This window comes from Schistocerca americana, chromosome 7 (assembly GCF_021461395.2).
Source record: "Schistocerca americana isolate TAMUIC-IGC-003095 chromosome 7, iqSchAmer2.1, whole genome shotgun sequence".
NCBI classification, from domain to species: Eukaryota; Metazoa; Arthropoda; class Insecta; order Orthoptera; family Acrididae; genus Schistocerca; species Schistocerca americana.
In genome coordinates, this window is record NC_060125.1 from 355,218,486 (window position 1) to 355,241,747 (window position 23,262).

General features: G+C 39.9%; 1 protein-coding gene across 1 annotated transcript in view; it reads left to right on the top strand.

Moving 5' to 3' along the window:
* LOC124622546 (nose resistant to fluoxetine protein 6-like) overlaps positions 1-23,262 on the top strand; it is a 381,634-nt gene that overhangs the window by 316,227 nt on the left and 42,145 nt on the right. Inside the window, exon 10 of the mRNA XM_047148283.1 lies at positions 16,853-16,985. Within this exon, the coding sequence (XP_047004239.1) occupies positions 16,853-16,985 (133 nt within the window). The remainder of the gene's footprint in view (positions 1-16,852; positions 16,986-23,262) is intronic.

The following is a 23,262-nucleotide window of genomic DNA, read 5'->3' on the forward strand; positions in this document are numbered from 1 at the left end:
GAACCTATTTGAGTTAGTAACACTATCATTCAACTTAATTCCCACAGTAAAGTTCCCCACTAGGATAACCACTTGCTCACAAACAGCCATTGATAATATCTTTATAGAAAAGTCAAATGAACAAAATTATATTACAAAACCAATAGTCAATGGCCTCTCAGACCATGACATGCAGTTCCTTCTGTTAAATGTTAATACTGAACAGGATATAAAATCTGTTAAATCTGAGCTCAAGAGGGTAATCAGTAAGCCAAAAATTGATTATTTTAGGACACTCCTCAGAGACATTCACTGGACTGATGTTTACAGTGCTCATGGCATGAATGAAAAATATAACATTTTTGCTAATAAAGTGCTTACCTTATTTGAACACTGCTTTCCCCCAAAACTTACCAAGGTTAGAGCAAAGTCTACAAAGAAGCCATGGATTACTCGAGGAATAGGGGTATCTTGTAAAACAAAAAGAAAACTGTATCTGTCAATCCGAAACATTTCCAATGTTGATGCTATAGCACATTATAAGAAATACTGCAAAATATTAAAGACTGTAATACGGATGTCAAAGCAAATATATTACAAGGAAAAGATAGTCATATCAGATAACAAAATAAAGACAATATGGGATATAGTGAAGGAGGAGACCGGTAGAACCAGACATGAAGAGGAACAAATAGCATTAAGAGTAAATGATGCATTGGTGACAGATGTGTATAGTGTTGCAGAACTTTTTAACAAACATTTTATAACTGTTACTGAAAAGATGGGGTTGTCAGGTTCGGTAGATGCTGCTATGGATTACCTTAGACCAGACATTTCAAGTAACTTCCATAATATGAATTTGACCCTCACTACCCCAACAGAAATAATGTCCATCATAAAATCTTTAAAATCAAAAACATCTAGTGGGTATGATGAAATATCAACAAAGTTAATTAAAGAATGTGATTCTGAGCTAAGTAACATATTAAGCTATCTGTGTAACCAGTCGTTTATCAGTGGAATATTTCCCGAATGGCTGAAATATGCTGAAGTTAAGCCACTGTTTAAGAAGGGAGATAAAGAAATAGCATCAAATTTCCGTCCAATTTCACTGTTGCCAGCATTCTCAAAAATTTTCGAAAAAGTAATGTACAGTCGTCTTTATAACCATCTTATCTCAAATAACATACTGTCAAAGTCACAGTTTGGATTTCTAAAAGGTTCTGATATTGAGAAGGCTATCTACACTTACAGTGAAAATGTACTTAATTCATTAGACAAAAAATTGCAGGCAACTGGTATATTTTGTGATCTGTCAAAGGCATTTGACTGTGTAAATCACAATATCCTTTTAAGTAAACTAGAATATTATAGTGTAACAGGAAATGCTGCAAAATGGTTCAAATCTTATATCTCTGGCAGGAAACAAAGGGTGTTATTAGGAAAGAGACATGTATCAAGCTATCAGGCATCATCCAACTGGGAACTAATTACATGTGGGGTCCCACAAGGTTCCATTTTGGGGCCCTTACTTTTTCTTGTGTATATCAATGACCTTTCATCAGTAACATTACCAGATGCCAAGTTTGTTTTGTTTGCTGATGATACAAACATTGCAATAAGTAGCAAATCAAGTGTAGTCTTAGAAAGATCAGCCAATAAAATATTTGTAGACATTAATCACTGGTTCCTAGCCAATTCTTTGTCACTAAACTTTGAAAAAACACACTACATGCAGTTCAGAACTTGTAAGGGGTGTCCCAAGAGTATATGTCTAACATATGATGACAAGAAGATAGAAGAAGTGGACGGTGTTAAATTCTTGGGATTACAGCTTGATAATAAATTCAACTGGGAGGAGCACACCACAGAACTGCTGAAGCGTCTTAACAAATCTCTGTTTGCAATGCGAATTTTGTCAGACATAGGGGATATAAAAATGAAAAAGCTGGCATACTATGCTTACTTTCATTCCATAATGTCATATGGGATTATTTTCTGGGGTAATTCATCAAGCCAAGCTAAAGTTTTCCGGGCACAAAAACGTGCAGTAAGAATTATATGTGGTGTGAACTCAAGAACATCCTGCAGAAGCCTGTTTAGGGAACTAGGGATACTAACTACAGCTTCCCAATATATTTATTCCTTAATGAAATTTGTCATTAAAAATATATCACTTTTTCAAACCAACAGCTCAATTCATGGAATCAATACTAGAAATAAGAATAATCTTCACAAGGATTTAAAGTCACTTAGTCTTGTACAAAAAGGTGTGCATTATTCAGGAACACACATTTTCAATAACTTGCCAGCAGCCATAAAAAGCTTAACAACCAATGAAATTCAGTTTAAGAGAAGCCTAAAGGATTTATTGGTGGCCAACTCCTTCTACTCCATTGATGAATTTCTGAGGAAAACCAACTGATTTGTATATAAGTACAACATAACTTCTGCACAATTTCAGTGCAGTAATGTGTTCACTGAAAATTTGTGTGTGTGTGTGTGTGTGTGTGTGTGTGTGTGTGTGTGTGTGTGTGTGTGTGTAAGTATAATCTAACTTCTGCACCATTTCAGTGCAGTAATGTGTTCATTGTAAATAAGTATTACAGTAGTTGTATTACATGTTTCTTACCTTATAAATAAATATAAAACTTTTTTATTTTAAATTCAGTGCAATAGTATTTGTAAAATGACTCTTAGTGTTCATTAAAAAATGACGATCATTCCACTTGGGACCTGTGGAATGGTACATTAGCTTATTTGTTTTAGTTTAAATATTTGTCATGTATTGTTGTTTTTCTGACATGTTCCACATCCTGGAGGACCTCCTCACTACGGATCAATTGGAATGAAAGTAAATCTAATCTAATCTAATCTAAGGAAAAGCAATAGCCCTAAGATGGATCCTTGTGGGTCACCACATGTAATTTCTTCCCATTTTGATGATGACTGATGACTTAATTCACTAGTCCCTTGCACTGACACCCTTTGTTTCCTGTAAGCGAGGTATGACTTGAACCATTTTGCAGCACTGCTGGTGACACCATAGAATTCTAATTTATTTAAAAGGATGTTGTGGTTCACACAATCGAATGCCTTTGACCAATCACAGAAAATACCTGCTGCTTGTAACTTGTTATTTAATGAATTAAGTACATTTTCACTGTAGGTGTAAATAGCCTTCTCGATATCAGAACCCTTCAGAAATCCAAACTGTGTTCTTGATAATATGTTGTTTATGATCTGTCACCAATGTACTAAAAAACTGTTTGTTTCTCTGTAAAATAATCAGATAGCTGTGTAATTCTGTGTTAGAGAAATGTGGTACTGATGTGTAAAGTTGTATAATCAAATATCATATTAGCTAGGGCTCCTGGCGCTCGCTACACGCTTAGCACACAAAGTAGGCGTGTACCCCGTCAGGATTAATGTAATTATACCCTCAGGTGTTACAGATTCCAGTAATCGAATGAAATGTATCACCGAAAACTTTCTTAGTATCTTTGTGATTCAAAAATCTTTAAAAATAAATGTTTTAAGTACAAAAATTTATCACTCAAATGCGTGTCCTGTAGCGCTAAATGTGCGTCTTGCCGTAAGATAATTCTGTGGAAGTGTCTTAGTTATCATCCTCCATAAGCTAAGTTCTGCAATAGTCAATGTACTTACCTCATCATAAACAAAAGTGAAATGTGTTGCGTATAGGTGTCGTAGTTATTATGCTTATTGTCGTGATGAAGTAAATACTGTACTGTAATGTATTGTTGTGCTATGGAAAAGGCTGTCTCATTGTAGCTATGCCACAAAGTTACTACTAAAACATATTTTACTTTCCAGATTAATACAGAAAAACTGTGCAGATCTAAAACAGATACACCACAAAAGCAACAGTGTAATTGTGTCACACATTAGTAGCGTCGTGATATAATCGTGTAGCTGTCAAAGAAACCAAATGCTAAGTCATCTTTAATCTCACTGAAAGTATTTCAAATAAAGAATGTCTTTTCAAGTAAACCAAAATGTTGCATTAAAATCTCATTAGCAGTACATGTTCTAAGTATGTAAGCCGTATATTAGTTACATAATCATGCAACTAACAAGCAAGAATGTACAAATAACAACACTCTGTTGTCTGTTCAATATAACAATGCATTCGTAATTATTGTTTAAATAAGTTCCCTTTGTTCTTGACTGGATAATTAACTTCAAACATTGTTGCATGTTAACCGTTTCTAAGTCTGACAAAGCGTACTAGTAACGAGAAGTGAAAAGTTTTATGGCAAAGACTATGTTAAAAACCAGATTATCTTTCAATAAACGGTTTTACGTGTGAAATGTGGTGTAAACCTTTACTCTTCCTAGTACGCAGAGTTTCAACTTCAATGCAATTATCATGTGATATACGTCGGATTCTACAAGGTCCATTGTAAACCAGAAACAATTTGTGACTTAAGTGTTTCTTCTTATGTGACAATGAATGAGCTTTAACGAGAACTTTCTGACCAATATCTAGTCTCTTTGCATTTGCTTTAACGTGTAGTTTTCTCGCTTTGTCTGCAGCAGAATTTATATTTTTAATACCCAAATCAATTGTGTCTTTGTGTCGAAGTTTACATGTATTCGGAAAAGGTACAGGCTCTCTGATTCTGTTCGGTGGTCCTTCAATCTTCGGTACAAGAATAGGAGGTAAAGCAGTGGAGCCATGAGGCATTTCATTCAGCACAGTTTGAAATAAGTGTAAATATCTGTCCCAATGCTGATGCTTTCTGTGACAGTAAAGTCTGCAAAGCTTATTGATTTCTTTCATAATCCGTTCAGACGGGTTACAATGTGGTGAGTACAATGAAATAAAAATAGATTTGATTTTATGATTCCTAAGCATACGTGACCAAACAGCAGATCTGAATTCCGGTCCGTTATCTGAAATGACTTTACTAACGTGTCCAACTTCACGTAAGAAATTTTTAACAAAGGCGTTGGATACAGGCCGTCCAGTGGCTTTACGTAACGGTGTGAAAGAAACAAATTCTGAAGTAAGTTCAACAGCAACCAGAACGTACGAAAATCCATTCGATGTTCTGACAAGGGGTCCCAAGTGATCAAGAGCAGCAAATTCTTTTAATTTAGAAGGAATGATAGGAAACAACGGAGCACGATGTGAGATGGTAGATGGTTTAGCTTTTTGACAAATTTTGCAAATAGAGAAGACTCTTCGAATTCTCTTTTCCATAGCGTTAAAATAACAAGTCGTCGAAGAATACGATAACATTTTCGTGGACCAAAATGTGCGTAGCTGAAATGAGTGTACCAAATGAGCTTATTAACAAAGTCGTCCGGAATGCAACGAGCCCATAGCTTGTCATCAACAGTGCAGTGTTTGAAGAGTATGTTGTTTCTAACCAGATAATAATGCCGAATCTGTGTGTGTGTCTTTTCGTGCCATTTACTTCTGATGTCTTTTCAAATCGGATTTTATCTTGTTCATGAGCACTGTCCTTTAAAGATGTGGTGATGAAGTTTTCAAAGGCGACTTTCTGAGTGTAAAGAATACTGAAATTTTTCTCGAGTTTGCCTTCTGTGTTACTTTTCTCAAGCCTGGCGTCCTCAACAATGTTCTCCTTGCCGGGAATGTAGACTATTCTCAAGTGGAATTCTTGCAGATGCAATGCCCAAAGTTTTAACCTGTCATGATTTAATTTTGAAGATATAAGAAATTGTAATGCATGATGATCACTGTATACTTTTACGTACTTGCCAGAAAGAAGGAAACAGAACTTGTTAAACGCCCAAACGATAGCTAAAGCTTCTAATTCAGTAACGGAATAACTTTTTTTTCAGATTTTGTTAGCACTCGGCTAGCAAAAGCAATGGTTTTCTGAACAGTAGCGTCATTTTCTATGGCTTCTTGAAATAAATGGGCACCAAGACCGAATTTAGAAGAATCTGTGCTAAGGCATAAATCTTTTGACAGATCTGGGTGAGCTAGTATTGGCGCGTTAAGTAGCGATTCTTTCAAAGAATTGAATTCTAACTGTGCCTGTTCGTCCCAGTTCCAAATAGTATTTTTTCCAGTAAGCGGACAAAGTTTTGGTGTAACTAGAATTTGCATATTCAGAAAAGGACGGTAACAATTTATGAGACCTAGAAAACTGCGGACTTGTTTTTTTTTTTTTTTGTGGATGGCACTGAAACGGCTCTGATTGCTTCTAACTTTTCAGGATCCGGCTGAATGTCTTCAGAAGAAATAATGTGTCCCAAAAACTTCACCTTTGTCCTACCGAATTCAGACTTTTCCAAGTTAACTGTAATTCCAGATTCTGCAAAAATACGTAACACACTGTTAAGTATGCGATTATGTTGTACCCATGAGGCTTCTGCTATCGGAATATCGTCCATATATAAGGTGATGTAACGTTTTAAGAACTCAGGTAATATATGGAATTTAGCCCGCGAATGAATGCTGCCGAAGAAATGTTCAAACCAAAAGGAAGTTTCCGAAATTGATAACAAACGCCGAAACAAAGGAAAGCTGTGTATTTCCTACATTTTGGATGAAGTTCGATTTGATAAAAGCTGGATCTGAAATCAATAGAAGACAACACTTTTACACTATTAAAATTTTGAAGAAGTTCTTCCAACGTTTGCAGCCTGTCTGTTTCAGGAACGATAATAATATTGATTTGTCTCGAATCTAAGACAAGCCTGATCGATCCATTTTTCTTCTCAACAACATGTAATGGATTGTTGTATGAGCTTACTGCAGGCTCAATAATTCCCTCGTCAAGCATACATTGTATTTGTGTTCTAACAAGATCCCTATAATGTGCCGGAATTACATACGGTCTAACGCAAAATTTAGTATGCTCACGAACACGAAATTGGTATTGAAATCCCTTGATTGTTCCTGTTTTGTAAGTGAAAACTGTGGAATGTGCTTGTAAAATCTCAAAAAGGTCCTGCCTATCAGTGTCATTACAATTCTCAATTGTTTGAATTTTTTTCTGAATTAACTCATTAGTATCAAATACGCCATCGATATTATCCCTGTCAATACTTGCAGAGTGATTGTTAGTGTCAAGTTCCGTCGAAAGTTCCGAACTATTATCTAACAGGAGGGAAAGCCGACTAATTTCCTCGTCATGGTTTGAGAGCCAATATTCAAATTTCAAATCTATTGACGAACTATTATCTAACAGGAGGGAAAGCCGACTAATTTCCTCGTCATGGTTTGAGAGCCAATATTCAAATTTCAAATCTATTGACTTACCTTCTTTCTCTAAACTTATTTCAGCATCGTGAAAGTTTAAGATTGCTTTGTATTGATTCAAAAAGTCTACTCCCAATATAATTTCCGTCGACAGTAATGGAACGATAAGGAAGTCATAGAGAAACTGTGGCTTTGACAAAAGAATGCTAAGTTTGTTTGTTGGCGTATATCTACAATTTTTCCAAAGATTGCACCTTGTAATTTAATCTTACGTAACGGAAGTGTGGGTAATCGTTCGATTTGTTGCATTTGCTAAAGGCTGTTTCACTAATTACTGAATTGGGACTGCCAGAGTCAAGTACTGCCATAAATTTCACGTCATTTACTGTAATGTGAATTACAGGATATTCAATGTTGTTACGTTTTATGTGGTGTTCCTGGAGTAAGATGTCCCTAATGTCTTCCATTTTTACGTAATTACTAGCCACGGCAGCTACGTCGTCAGCTTCATAAGTACGTTTTGTGGCTGCCAGTGGCGTGAGTCATTGCCTACTGTCTCTTTGTTGGCGCGCGTCGTTATTGGGATTAGGAGACCTAACTTTATAAGTTCACCTTGTCGAGAGGGCCCTGCCCTGTTTGAATCCCGCCAGTTCTGATGACATTCAGGTCTGTCGTTATGTCGGTAGTTTCCATAGTTTCTTTTTTGTTGGTCATATGATGGAGAATTTCCGCCAGAACCGTAATTGCTCGGTGGACCGTTGCGTCTTAAGTTATTCTGTCTCCCTTGAAAATAATTATTTTGGTTCCCATATTGTCTGTTTCTCTGATTGTCTCTGTCATAGTCATTACCACGGAGAGGTGATCTTTCCCTGTGATTATTGTTACTCTGCCAGTGGTTGTCATATGGGTGGCGCCTGTTTTGGTCACGATTTGCGTTGTAAGAATAGCCTTGTCCTGTCCAGTTATTGTTTCTGTCGTCACGGAATTGTGACGGATCTGACCTGTAATGATTGGTTTCCTGTTTTCACGTCCCGCGATTGTCAGTGTCAATTTCCAATTCTTGTAACAGTCCCTGAAAAGCTTCAATGTCGTCTTTGCAACGTCCTGCCAAAATAATATGTCGTAAATGTTCCGACAATTTGATTAAGCATATGCAGATGAGTTCTGAGGGGCTGTATGGGTCTGACAGGTACTGATTCTTGTGCAACATGTCTTCGAAATATTTGACAAGACTGGAAAATTCAGATTGTTCAAAGTGTTTCATCATCATGATGCTATGTTTTACGCGATCTTGAGTAGCTTGAGACCAATATGCTGAGAGGAAGGCATGATAAAATTCTCCTTGACTGTGACAATCGTTAATGACCGATCGCATTCTCACAGCTGGTTCATTCTCTAAGCAGCCACACATAAATTCTAATCTGTGCTCCAATGACCATTTGGGAGGAAAACATTGAGAGAATTGATGAAGCTACGCTTGTGGATGAATGTCGTTGCCAGAGTTCTTAAATGTTCTGAATTTTCGTGTAGTAATGAACAGCCTATAGTTAAAGTCATCGTGTCGGCGAGTCGCATATCGGTCATTGTTACGTCGTGTCGGCGGTTCCATCTCAAAATTCGGGCACCTTGCCAATTTCTTTCATAATTTCTCTTCCCTTGTTGGAGCGCGAGTCTCCTCTGAAATATGTAATTCTTGTATTACTTGTGCCAACTGATGCGGTACTTCCCGGATTTCTCTTTTGTGTTGCGTATTAATTTCATTCTGGTTTTGTTTGAATTTCCTAATTTGTTCGTACTCTTCTGTGCCATTAAAACTACCGGTCTTGTGTCATTCAGATTATCATCTACCGTCGTAGATAAATTATTTAGCCTGATCCGAAAGTTCGACTACTTTCTCTGATAATGAACTTATTTCCTCCATGTGTCTTTCTGAACCAATTTTCAGACTATCTACTGTGTCCTTTAAGTTTTCCTGAGTTTTTGCAAGTTGCGTAACCGAATCGGTAGATGCAACTGAGACAATTTTACCCCGCAAGGTCTCGTGATTTTCATGAACAATAGTTTGCAGTTCTTTTATGGCTGCTTAGTGATTTTGTAATGCATTTTCATTCCGCGAAAAAATAAATTGAAAATGCTCACAAATTTGTGTTTTTACGTCATTACAGACTTTTTGACATTTCGATTCGATGTTATGTAACTCAGTAGTTAAATCTTCACGTGTTTGTTGAAGTGTTTCCTTAATTTATTTCTGATTTTGTTCCATTTGTTGCTGTGACTGTTTTTTATTTTGTTCCATTGCCTCTAACTGTTGCTGTGTTTGTCTCTGATTTTGTTTCATTTGTTGCATTAATTGCAATAATAATGTATTAGTGTCTGGAATCTGTTCCTTTATGCTTATTGGCAGTGCATTTGCACTGGCAACATTCACATTTTGAAAACCAGAAAATGTGTCTTGAGAAAAAGGTGAGGTTGTAAAACCTGAATCTACGGTATTTGCTAGATTCTCTCCTATCATTTCGAGTTCCTGGGACGAGCTGTTGCCGACCGATCGATCGACAATACTACCCTGTTCACTAGCTGTTTCACTGTCTACGTATTTCCTGTGAAAGTGAAAACTCGTCTTGAAAATATGTTTCCTCATGAGTGGCATAGACTTCGGTCCTAGGCCGATCTTCAGCTGCACTTAAGTGTTAGTCCTAAAAATATGTGATTATGCTGATGCAAGATCTGTCTTCATTGGTGACATGGGCACAAAACCTGGGACTTAACTTAAAAGTCACAGGCAACCATAGTATCCCGTCAAAAATGAATAAGTTCATAATTTTTCGAAAAAATTTCTCCCATTCTGCTCGATGGTATTCCAGTGCCACATCAGAAAAAAATGAAGAATTTAAATGTAACATTACATGAGGATCTCACCTGGGCAGAAAATACTGTGTAACTTTACTGGTCTTTCAAAATTCCTTTTACCAAGCTAGATTGGCTAAACAAAATAGACCAGTAATTCTGCTGTATAGGGCTTTAGCTACAAAGGATGAATCAATGATGTCCCTCGTTTAGCCACACGTGACTGCTTTCATGTCCAGCAACTAAGCTCGCTGTTAATAATGATTTTTTACTTGTGGCCTTGCAGTCAGTTGGCAGCATTGGCTAGAACTGCGAATTAATAAAATACTCAGATACATTAAATATAAAAAATAAATAATTTATTAATAAAAAGGGTTTTAATCTAATATCTGAAATTGATGTGTATGACATCGGAGGACTGTGTTGGAAAACTGTTGATTTATTCAATCAGATAATCAGAAATGAATGGAAACATAATCCTACAATTAACAGTTGTAATATACTTCATGGACATATGTTCTGTATTTACCACTAAATGAAAGCCCTTTCGTTTTTTGCCATATGCGTTCTTTTATTTATGTAACATTTTCAGTGGTCTGTGATACTTGTTTGTCTTTATATATATATATATAATAAATGCTTATATGTTGCATATAAGTATGTTACTGTTTTAGGTTTGCTCGTTTTTTTCTCTTCTTTTTCAGGTTTGAAATAACATCTTTTGCACAAGATTCGTTACGTCAAGTTATCGTTTGATGTTATTTACGATTTCCAATGTTGGCAATCCATGTGTGTTGTCCTGGGTACGTGTTCATTCGGTCTCTATTCTCTAACTGGCCGATTTCTGACATTTTCTTATCACATTTATTACAATAACTCATTACACTTTCCACTGTGTAGTGAACACAAGTTTGTTTACAGCGTGTTATGTGACCAACTGTCGCTGTGTGTTTATCTTTTGTCTATTGATTGTGTTGTGTGTGTGATTTGAAATTCTTGATTTGTTTCGTGTATTTGTGTGTGTGTGTGTGTGTGTGTGGGAGAGAGAGAGAGAGAGAGAGAGAGAGAGAGGGGGGGGGGGGGACACGAAGATTCAAAAAATTATTTATTCTGGTTTGTTTCACGTTTCCGTTTTTCAATGTTTTTGTTTCTAACGTGATCAGGGCGTTATTGCTTATATTAATATGGTCATTAATTACTTTCTTTTTCATTGCCAGGGGCTCTTTGTATATGAAAGTGTTCCTGTAATGTTAGTTTTTTTAATTGTTCACTCTAATAATTTTCATGTCTTGTTCCACGTTTTACCAAGTGTTCAGCAAAGGCAGGATGCTATTTTCGTATATCCAGCTTCTTATATGTTTTTATGCCCAGTTTTGAAATTCCTGCTTGACGTCGCCAGATATACTGATCCACATTCTTGCCATTCTAAATACCATACACCCACTCCTTGGTATTTACCTGGTTTATCTATCGGTGTTTGTAAATGTGACTGGAGTGTGTTTCTTAGTCTGTAAGCAATGTGTGACCCTTGTTTTAGTATATCTGCTATCCTGTGTGTTGATTTGTGTTTGTATATTAAAGTGTACCATTTCTTTCTGTGAGTCACATCAGGAGTGCTACTGTTTTGTGTTTCTGTATGGTCGTGTGGTGTTTGTGTTCTCTGCTTGTTTTCATTCTTCTTTAGCTGCGTTTTGATTTTTTGGTTGAATTCTTGTTCTGTACGCACATTATCACCATTGTTTGTGGCTGCGAGTTGTATTGTTTGTAGTTGTTTTTCACAGTTTTCTTTTCTGAGTGGGAAATTATTTAGTCCGTGTAACTTGGGTCATACAAACGCTAATTTTTGAGTCTACGGGTGGTAAGATGTAGCGTGTGTAATTCTGTCTTTGGCTGTTGGCTTTCTGAAGAGTTCAAATTTGTGCATATTGCTATCTCTCTTTATTATTATGACGAAGAAATAAAAAAACAAAGCTTTTGTGTTTCTTTTCCCATGGTGAACTGAATATTTTTGTGTATACTGTTTACATCTGTATAAAGTTTATCTGTTTTCTCTGTTGATTATCTACCACACAGATTATGTAATGCACATATCTGTACAAGTAACCATTTTTGTAGCCTTTCTTTGTGTTGACTGTATTGAAAATTGTGATTTCTGTAATTTTGATGAATATGTTTACTAATGTCTGCAGTTCATGGTCGTGCAGTAGCGTTCTCGCTTCTCGCGCCCGGGTTCCCGGGTTCGATTCCCGGTGGAGTCAGGGATTTTCCCTGCCTCGTGATGACTGTGTGTTGTGTGATGTCCTCAGGTTAGTTAGGTTTAAGTAGTTCTAAGCTCTAGGGGACTGATGACCATAGATGTTGAGTCCCATAGTGCTCAGAGCCATTTTTTTTTGTTTTGTTTACTAATGTGTTCCTGATGTTGGTAATATCACTTTAACGCCATATTTTTATAAGTAAATTCCTTTTCTAGCTGTGATTCCTTTAAGGGTTTTGGTTATTTCATTAGCATACTGTCTACAGGCACTTTGTTATATGCCAGAAAGTTTTCTTAAATTAGTGTGCCTCCCTGGGTATTGAGGTATACATGTTCTCTATGTTGAAAGAAATGAGTGATACTGTTTGTGGAATGTTTATGTCTTTTATTTCTGTTATGAGTGCATCTCCGTTTTTCATTGTTCTGCTGCTCTTCACTTCATGGTGTTGCATTATGATTTTGTTCATATACCTTGTGACATGGTATGGTGGCACATTCTTGAAATTAATAACCATCCTCAAGGGAATAAGGAGTTAGTGAACCTTTAGTTGGCTTCTGAGGGTAGGTGTTTTTGTGTTCTTCTGTGTGATGTGTTAGATTTGGTTATGTGTATGTGTCTGATGTCTTTGATATTGTTTTTTATGTATGTCTGGACTGTGCTGTGGATAAGATATCAGTTTTGTGATATTCTTAGAGGAGATGAATTTTTTGTTTCTTTTATATACATACATATATATATATATATATATATATATATATATATATATATATATATATATATATTGTTCTTCATTGATCAGTACAGTGCTGTTCCTTTTATTAGCTCTTGTGACTCTGATCTTGCTAGAGTGTAGTTTTTCTTATAATTTATTACTGATGTTGCTATCTGTTTGAAAGTATCTTGCTTTGACATGATAATTATGTCGTTTATTTCCTTCTTCATTAGTTCTCGTGCTACCCCAATACTTACAGTGCTATTTCCTTGTTTCTCTTCCTCTATCAAGATGCTTTCTGTTGCTACAATCAGATTCTCTATGTAGTGGTTTTCTGTCTTTGTACTGATGTGCGTTTCAGACCTGTCTCTCATAGCTGTGTTTCTTTCTCTATTAATTCTGTACCTGTGAGGTTTATTAGAGTAATATTAGTAGTGGTATGTGTGTTGCACTTTGTCGTGTTTTTCATTCTGGCTATTTTCGCTAGTGAGTGTTCTAATTTTCCGTTTGTGTGTGTACATTGCAATGTTCTTCCTGTGATGTGTTCTTTATTTTGTATTTTGTTGATCACAATGGCCCCACCTCAGGTCTCATGGTCTGCAGTGCAATAAGCTGTAACTCTCGTTCACCATTGGTATTTCTGGAGGGGACGCCATCCAGCTCTCAGTACGTGCAGAATGTTGTCAGACCCGTTCTTTTCCCGTTATTGCAACAGGAAGGTGACGTGTTGTTCCAACAGGATACAAGATCGCCCACATACTGCCCCTCAAATCAACGAGCTCTAGTCCTCTACAAAACGTGCAGAAACTTCCTGGCCAGCATTGTCTTCGGACTGGTCTCCAATCGAGCGCGTGTGGGATATGATGGGACGAGAAGTGACTCGTGCGACCCGTCGATCAACAACTCGTACAGAACTACGTGAACAGGTCGAGCAGGCGTGACATAACGAATTAGTTACTGTGAACCATGGCCTCTCTGACAGGAAATCACGGATCCAGTCGCATAACTGAAACGATATTCCACAAGCACACACTCTGATTACAAGCCGCTCGTGAGGTAGATTGTAGAAAGTCTTGTAGAAAACTATAAATACGGGATCAATTTGAAATCCGTCGTCAACAGCACTCAACACTTGGTGTAAGTAATGAGCTAGCTGCGTTTCACAATCACGGTGTTTTCTAAATCCGTGTTGTCTGTGTGCGGCGACGGTTTCTAAACCCGTGTTGTCTGTGTGTCAATAGACCGTTCTCTCCGAGGTAATTCATAATGTTCGAACACAATATATGTCTCAAACATCTGCTGCAAAGCGACGTTAATGATATGGGCCTGTAATTTAGGATTACTCCTACTACCTTTCTTGAATATTGGTGTGACCTGTGCAACTTTCCAGTCTTCGGGTACGGATCTTTCGTCGAGCGAGCGGTTGTACGAGTATATGATTGTTAAGTACGGAGCTGTTGCATCAGCATATCTGAAAGGAACCTAATTTGTATACAGTATGAACCGGAAGGCATGCTTTTATTAAGTGATTTAAGTTGCTCCATTACTCCGAGCTGGATTATTTACTTCGTCTTCTTTGCTGAAGGAATTTCGGAAGACTGTGTTTAGTAACTCTACTTGAGCAGCGCTGTCGTCGATAGTACTTCCATTTCTATCGCGCAGGGAAGGTATCGATTGTGTCTGGTCGCTGGCATACTTTGAATGCGATCAGAGTCGCTTTCGATTTTCTGCCAGATTTCGTGAAAAATTTTCGTTATGAAATGTATTATAAGGATTTCGCATTGAAGTCTGCACTAAATTTCAAACTTCTATAAAAGATCGCCAATTTTGGAGATTTTGCTTTTGTTTAAATTTGACATTATTTTTTCGTTTTTGCTGAAACAGTGTTCTGAACGTTTTTATGTACCAAGGTGGATCAGCGCCGTCGTTTGTTAATTTATTTACTATAAATCTTTCAACTGCTGTCGACACTATTTTTCTGGATTCATGGCACATCTGGTCTACACTTACCGGTGCATTGTTAATTTGGAAGAAGCGGAAACTGTCTCTCAGGAAAACGTGAAGTGAATTTTTGTCTGCTTTTTTCAATAGGTGTGTTTTTCGTTTGTTTTTAGAGGATTTGAGAGTTACAATATTCAGCCTCGCTACGACAACCGTCTTGTCACTAATCAGTGTATCCGTTGTGATGCTCGTTATTAGCTCGGGTTTATACGTACGTATGTTCAACGTTTCTGTATAAACCACTGGATCGATTTCAATCAAACGTGACACATATACCACTTACTGTCTGGAAATAATCTCTGCTGTGGAGGTAACAACCACCAATCTATCAAAGGTGCAGCGCGGGGTGGCGGGTGACATAAAAGTGTTGCCCACGAAGCGCTACTACCCAGACTTTACTCATTCAGTATTTGAGAATGAGCGCACATAGTGACTTGACACAAGTTTTATACCTGACTTCATACCTTTGAGAACTTTTTCTCGCTGACAACCCCCACCAAAAGATGACAGAAAAGAAGTTTCGCGCGTGCTACACTTTCGCTGTTTAGGCAGTAGAGCTGCCACATCAGGTATGACGTTTTAATTTATTACTTTTTTTCTAGTAATTGTATTCGCGACATAATCATGTAGCACTTAACGCACAGCAATATTATATTACTCATTGCACAACACGTAGTTCAGGAGATCGACGTCATGAACACTGAGATGTGTTATCAATGCAACTGCATGGCGAAATTCGCTAGACACACAAATGAAATATGTGCACAAATATGTGTGAAATATATTAAATATGTGTGAAATATATGTGACATGTGCATATGTGGGCAAAGCCATCGATAAAATACTCGTAAACCCGTGGATCGATTTCAGCCAATCTTGATACACATCTTAACAAATACCTGGAAAGAAATACTATGGTAGTAATAACCAGCAATTTCCTATTGGGGTGGGAGCGATATTGTGGAGAGAGAATGGGGGAAGGAAGAGATAGGTACATATGAGGGAGGAGGAGACCGATAGAGAGAGGGGGAGGGAAATGGACAAAGGAGGAGCAAAGGAGGAGATGGGGCGAAGAGACAGAGGGGGAAAGGAGAAGGACTGAGACAGGGGAGGATAAGATGGACAGAGAGGGAGAGGGGAGGCAGATAGTGGGAAGGGAAGGTGGAGACACAGAGAGAGAGGGGGAGGAGAAAATAGAAGTGTGAGAGGAGACAGAGTGGAGATGGCTTTAATGGGGTGGACAAAGTGTGGAGTTAGCAGCAGGTGGACTAATACATTTTGAATAAATACATACAAACGAAACGCTAGGTACTCAACCAGTAAATAAATAAATGAAATAAAAATGTTCGGCCATTGAGCGACAACAATGCGGTCAGTCCTGAAAAAGTTGTAAATAGAGGGATCCAAATGTCAATCTGTGAAGCATTTTGAAACGAAATATTACGTGGCTCACTAGATTCTATGATCAAAAATATATCTCATTTATGGCAGGGTTGACTGTCAGAGGTCCGTCATTGATCCAAGCGCTATTGACCATGTCATGCTGGCACAGACAACAGCGTCCCTTCCATCCTCCCCCCCCCTCCCCCCCCACCCACCCCAACCAACCAACCAGGAAATAGTGTACTTAGAACTACGTATGAAAGCATAGTGGAATTTGCGTTTCTTCAGCCTTTATCGGCCAAATTGACGATTTACAAGTTTTTATGTTTGGCAGCCGACCTGTCAGTTAGACCACTTGGCTACAGAGTCATAGCCTTCTGTGCGAAGTATTAGTTACTAAAACTTCTGCTGATCACGATTATAAATCTTAAGAACAGCAGTTATTGTGCTGGTGTCAATATGTTGCAGTGACGACGAGTTCGTGCGGTACATGTCAATGATTTACCTGCCGACGTACTCGAGAATCGTGCCGTACGTCACTGGCATGGCCGTCGGCTGGGTACTCTTCAGCACCAGAGACAACAAATGCGACGCTTCCTCGGTGAGTAACTGCTGACGCAAGGTGGCGATCGCGAGAAAGTTTGCCGCGCAGGGTAGCTGCGCGGTCTAGGGGCCTTGCCACGGTTCGCGCGGTTCCCCTCGTGGGAGGTTCGAGTCCTCTTTCGGGCATGGGTGTGTGTGTCATTCTTAGCTTAAATTAGTTTAAGTTAGATTAAGTAGTGTGTAAGCCTAGGGACCGATGACCTCAACAGTTTGGTCCCATAGGAACTTACCACAAATATCCAATTTTCCCCCGGGAATGTTTCCGCTCCTCTTGTCCACAGCTTCAGTTTAGGCAACCGACACAGCTAAAATAAGTACACAATGTACAAAATACACTTTGACGAAGATTGTAAGAGTAATAGTAGATTTTTCTGAAATTAGTGATTGAGCTTTATTTCTAATGTTGGAAACTTATTTGCTATTCCAGTGACGAAACATGAGACTGTTGCTATACTCCTTAGTTTTTTGTTTCAATACAAGCTTCAACGAATTCTCAACATCGGTAGTGGACCAATAGGCTCTCCATTGTTTCGTCAGTAAGTACTTGCAATTTAGCATTACTGCGGAAAACTATTTCATTTGGTTGGACTTCGACAGGTAAGAGATGTTACATTGCCTATTCCATGGATAGTGCACCACAGGTCACAGGTGAAAAGCCATCGACGTTATCCCAGTTTTATCATCCCAAGACCATTCCCTTTGCCACGCGCGACAAGAAAAAGGCTGACTTGCAGCGTGACAAGATCAGGGCGTCGTTTCTCCAGTTATGTCGAGTCAGTGGGACAACCCATAGTTCGTGATTCAGAAGCCCGATAGCGTTGTGCGCCTTTGCGGCGATTTCGAACAGACAATCAAAGCACAATGTCTCGCGGATTCGTATTCCATTCCACATCAGCCAGAGTTGTTGGCGAGGTTCTTGTTCCTAGAAATGACTTGCGCGATACTTACCTACAGTTGGCGCTGAAAACAGTTTCTCGGACTTTTCTGGCCCTCAACACTTTCTGTGGGTGCACCAGTTTAATCGCTTGCCTTTTGAAATCTCGTCTGCTCCATGAATTTACCAATGGTATTTTGAGCAGTTGATTCATGTCATTCCCTGTTGCATCAACTACCTGCGCCATGGATGGTACTCTGGAGGAGCATTTACGATACGTTCAGATGTTTTTACGACGCCTCCTGGAGAAAGGCCGTCATTGAAAACTGGAGAAGTGTTTTCTTTTTCTTTCCGAGAGTGCATTTTTTTTGGCTCATGTGCTTAGTATAATGAACTGCTACGTCATAAGGAAAAATTAATTAACTTGACTTTTGACTTTGACACAGATTAGACAGGTACAGCTCTTACACTCTCTTTTGATTTTTTGCCTAGACGCATACATTTTAAAAATTTTTACCTATCTAACATAAAAATCTGTGAAAAAATTAGACTGCTGCAAGGAGAGAACGAGTTAGGTACAGGATGAGTTGGCGGTAGGAGGTTTCCGTTTCTCCTGTTCTCGGGGAACGCCAGCCAAAGTCGGAGAAAACTGCTACAACTCGCGATGAAGACTCCGTCTTTCGAGGCAGCTAAAGTACTCACAGTCGCCGTAAGATTTTCTGGAAACACTTTCAGATTGAGAAGGTTGAACAACAATGGCAGTATGATATCTTCTTACTAACAAACTGGTCGCTTAGGGAAAGTCTTTAACTCACAACCTGACGGCGAAATATTTCGCGTCGTTCGCACAGTGGTAGTGGCAGATTCGCCCAGTGTTGTTAATTTGCGAAGAAATCACTTTGCACTGGATTGCTAAACACACTAATCATTTTATGAAGGTCCTGGGATCCAACGTCGAATAAAAGTTCGTAGAAGATATTTACCTTCCTTTTCACAAATTAAATTTTTTATACGTTTGTTTTTGTGGCCATGTTCCGCAGCAGCTGTTAACATCTGTTATTATAGGTTGTCTGTATTTTTTATTCTTGATATTTGCGATTGCAAGTTGTATCTCTGCTGCATTTCAAATTCCGTCTATATGCAAACTTATCTGACCCCCCCTCCCCCCCAAAAAAATTCGAATAGGCATTCATTATCTCCAACAATTACAAACGGCTTAGTTGCTCTTTTTTCACAACAAAGAGCGTTGTCTTCTCAATTATGGTAGCGTATCATCGCTAGTACTCGCAGCCGGAATATTACAATAATATTACATTAGGTAGCGACGCATATCTGATAGCCTCCAACCTGCATCAACATAACGGCATATAATGATTAGAGAATAGAAACCTTAGCTTCCGACAGGTGTTGATAATATACATCAATGAGGACAGCTCAAATTGTGTGCCCCGACCGGGACGCGAACGCGGGGCGTCCCGCTTACATAGCAGACGCTCCATCCATCCGAGCCACCGAGGGCACAAAGGTTAGTGCGACTGCAGGGACTCACCTTGCGCGCCTCTCGTGGTACTGTGAGACTCACATTCCCAACTGTCCACAATCCACACTCGTACTATTCATAATACATATTTGCCCATTCACTCATTACTCGCGCCAGGCTAAGCTGACCCGTAAGAGTTCGGGCAAAGTGTGCGCATTCGCACAGAACAAGGTCAATGGCCGCATAGACTTTAACTATAAGAAGATCGTATCGGTTCCCGGAAGAACAGATATCATTAATGACTGTGCAACTTCTCTAGAATGAAATGATAATTAAATCGAAACCCTTAGCTATTCTCTGTGCCCTCGGTGGCTCAGATGGATAGAGCGTCTGCCATGTAAGCAGGAGATCCCGGGTTCGAGGCCAGGTCGGCGCACACATTCTCAGCTGTCCCCATTGATGTATATCAACACCACCTGTCGGCAGCTAAGGGTTTCGATTTAATTATCATTTCATTCTAGAGAAGCTCCACGGTCACCAATGGTATCTGTTCTTTCGGGAACAGATACCATCTTCATATAATGGCATCAAGTTTGTCTGGTCTGCAGATTGTGAACGAGCTTCTCAATGCTTCAAGCAACGCCTGTGCTCTGCTTCCTGTCTGGCTTCCCTTACACTGGGCAAACCCTTAATCCTGGATTGTCACGCATCCCACTGTGCCATTCATTAGTGCCGTCCTGTCCCATCGGAAGCTGCACAGCACCGGACAATCCGTCGCTCATGCATCACAGACGCTTTTAGCTGTGCAATATCTTTTTTCAGAGATGGAAAAGAAGTAATTTTTAAAAAGTTGCACATCTTCCTGTATAGGACGAGGCCCTCCTCATCACCGATCATAAGCCGCTGGTTTCCTTAGTTAGCCCTCGTTCCCAGCTGCCGGAGAGAACGGCCACCAGTTGCAGTGGTGGGCCTTCCCTCTCATCGGATTGTTAGGTTCTAAAACTCTTAAATTAGGTACCTAATATAGGTTCTATCATTTAAGAAAATAGCTTATAAAAATCGAAAAATAAGTGACCAAAATCTGACATTTTATTGTCTAGAAAAATACATAGATTGACAAAAATCCGTATTATATTATTGTCCATTGTCCCGGTGTACCCTTGGGACAGGGTGTATGTCCTTTCTGCTGCCCCTTTTTTGGGCAGCATGTGGTTGTTGGTGATCGATGCATTGTCCAACTTCCTGTACATAGTGAAGGCGTCCTCCATATCATCGACTGCTACAGTTCACATCTTGTCAGTGACTTTCGACTTTGAAGGAGCTCTCAGGATCCTGGTAGGATAGACGTTGACTGTGGATATTGTATCACAGACACAGTTCCTTTGACTGTTCAGAAATGTCACTAAACCCGTCCAAAGGTGTAAACAACCATGCATGAGCAGCGCCTATTAGACGGAGAGGGTCCGACAGACGATCAGTTCCAGTCATTCCACCAGGAAGGAGGTACAAGGGCTCGTGTTGTCTGAAGTCCAACCGTGCCTAGACGGTCAATACTGCGGTTCGATCACGTCCGCATTGTTACTTTGTGCCAGGAAGGGCTCTCAACAAGGGAAGTGTCTTGGCGTCATGTTTGGGCATGGAGGAGATACAGAGAGACAGGAACTGTCGATGACATGCCTCGCTCAAGTCGCCCAAGGGCTACTACTGCAGTGGATGACCGCTACCTACGGATTATGGCTCGGAGGAACCCTGATAGCAACGCCACCATGTGAATAATGCTTTTCGTGCAGCCACAGAACGTCGTGTTACGACTCAAACTGTTCGGAATAGGCTGCATGAAGCGCAACTTCACTGCCGACGTCTGCGGCGAAGTCCATCTTTGCAACCACGACACCATGCAGCGAGATACAGATGGGCCCAACAACATGCCGAATGGACAGCTCAGAGTTGGCGTCACGTTCTCTTCACCGACGAGTGTCGCGTATGCCTTCAACGAGACAATGGTCGGAGACGTGTTTGGAGGCAACTCAGTCAGGCTGAAGGCCTTCGACACACTATCCAGCGAGTGCAGCAAGGAAGAGATTCCCTGCTGTTTTGGGTGGCATTATGTGGGGCCGACGTACGCCGCTGGTGGTCACGGAAGGCGCTGTAATGGCTGTACGATACGTGAACGACATCGTCCGACCAATAGTGCAATCATATTGGCAGCATAATGGCGAGGCATTCGTCTTCATGGACGGCAATTCGCGCCTCCATCGTGCACATCTTGTGAATGACTTCCTTCAGGATATCGACATCGCTCGCCTAGAGTGGCCAGCATATTCTCCAGAAAGGAACCCTAACGAACATGGCTGTTATAGATTGAAAAGGCTTGTTTATGGAAAACGTGACCCACGTGGTGAAGACTGCCAGTCTCGCTAGCGGTATGAAAGCAGATCTCACTATCTGCAGCATCGTCGACAGGACTGACTGCGGACCTTTGGTACAGAGCCGAGTGGAGGGTCTGAATCAGAGGCTGAGACGGTTCTGCGACCATGTGGGCTGCAGATTCATCGACTTGCGCCATAGGGTGGTGGGGTTTCGGGTTCCGCTGGATAGGTCAGGAGTTCACTACACGCAGCAAACGGCTACACGGGTAGCAGTGGTTGTGTGGCGTGGACTGGGCGGTTTTTTAGGTTAGATGGCGTCGGGCAAGCACAGAAAGGGCAGCAGCCTCAAAGTTAGGACATGCGGGGGCCAAGCAGCAATCGGTATTGTAATTTTAAACTGCCGAAGCTGCATTGGTAAAGTACCGGAACTTCAAGCGCTGATAGAAAGCACCGAAGCTGAAATTGTTATAGCTACAGAAAGCTGGCTGAAGCCAGAGATAAATTCTGCCGAAACTTTTACAAAGTCACAGACAGTGTTTAGAAAGGATAGATTGCATGCAACCGGTGGTGGCGTGTTTGTCGCTGTTAGTAGTAATTTATCCTGTAGTGAAGTAGAAGTGGATAGGTCCTGTGAATTATTATGGGCGGATGTTACACTCAACAACCGAGCTAGGTTAATAGTTGGCTCCTTTTACCGACCTCCCGACTCAGCAGCATTAGTGGCAGAACAACTGAGAGAAAATTTGGAATACATTTCACATAAATTTTCTCAGCATGTTATAGTCTTAGGTGGAGATTTCAATTAACCAGATATAGACTGGGACACTCAGATGTTTAGGACGGGTGGTAGGGACAGAGCATCGAGTGACATTATACTGAGTGCACTATCCGAAAATTACCTCGAGCAAGTAAACAGAGAACCGACTCGTGGAGATAACATCTTGGACCTACTGATAACAAACAGACCCGAACTTTTCGACTCTGTAAGTGCAGAACAGGGAATCAGTGATCATAAGGCCGTTGCAGCATCCCTAAATATGGAAGTTAATAGGAATATAAAAAAAAGGGAGGAAGGTTTACCTGTTTAGCAAGAGTGATAGAAGGCAGATTTCAGACTACCTAACAGATCAAAACGAAAATTTCTGTTCCGACACTGACAATGTTGAGCGTTTATGGAAAAAGTTCAAGACAATCGTAAAATGCGTTTTAGACAGGTACGTGCCGAGTAAAACTGTGAGGGACGGGAAAAACCCACCGTGGTTCAACAACAAAGTTAGGAAACTACTGCGAAAGCAAAGAGAGCTTCACTCCAAGTGTAAAGGCAACCAAAACCTCTCAGACAAACAGAAGCTAAACGATGTCAAAGTTAGCCTAAGGAGGGCTATGCGTGAAGCGTTCAGTGAATTCGAAAGTAAAATTCTATGTACCGACTTGACAGAAAATCCTAGGAAGTTCTGGTCTTACGTTAAATCAGTAAGTGGCTCGAAACAGCATATCCAGACACTCCGGGATGACGATGGCATTGAAACAGAGGATGACACGCGTAAAGCTG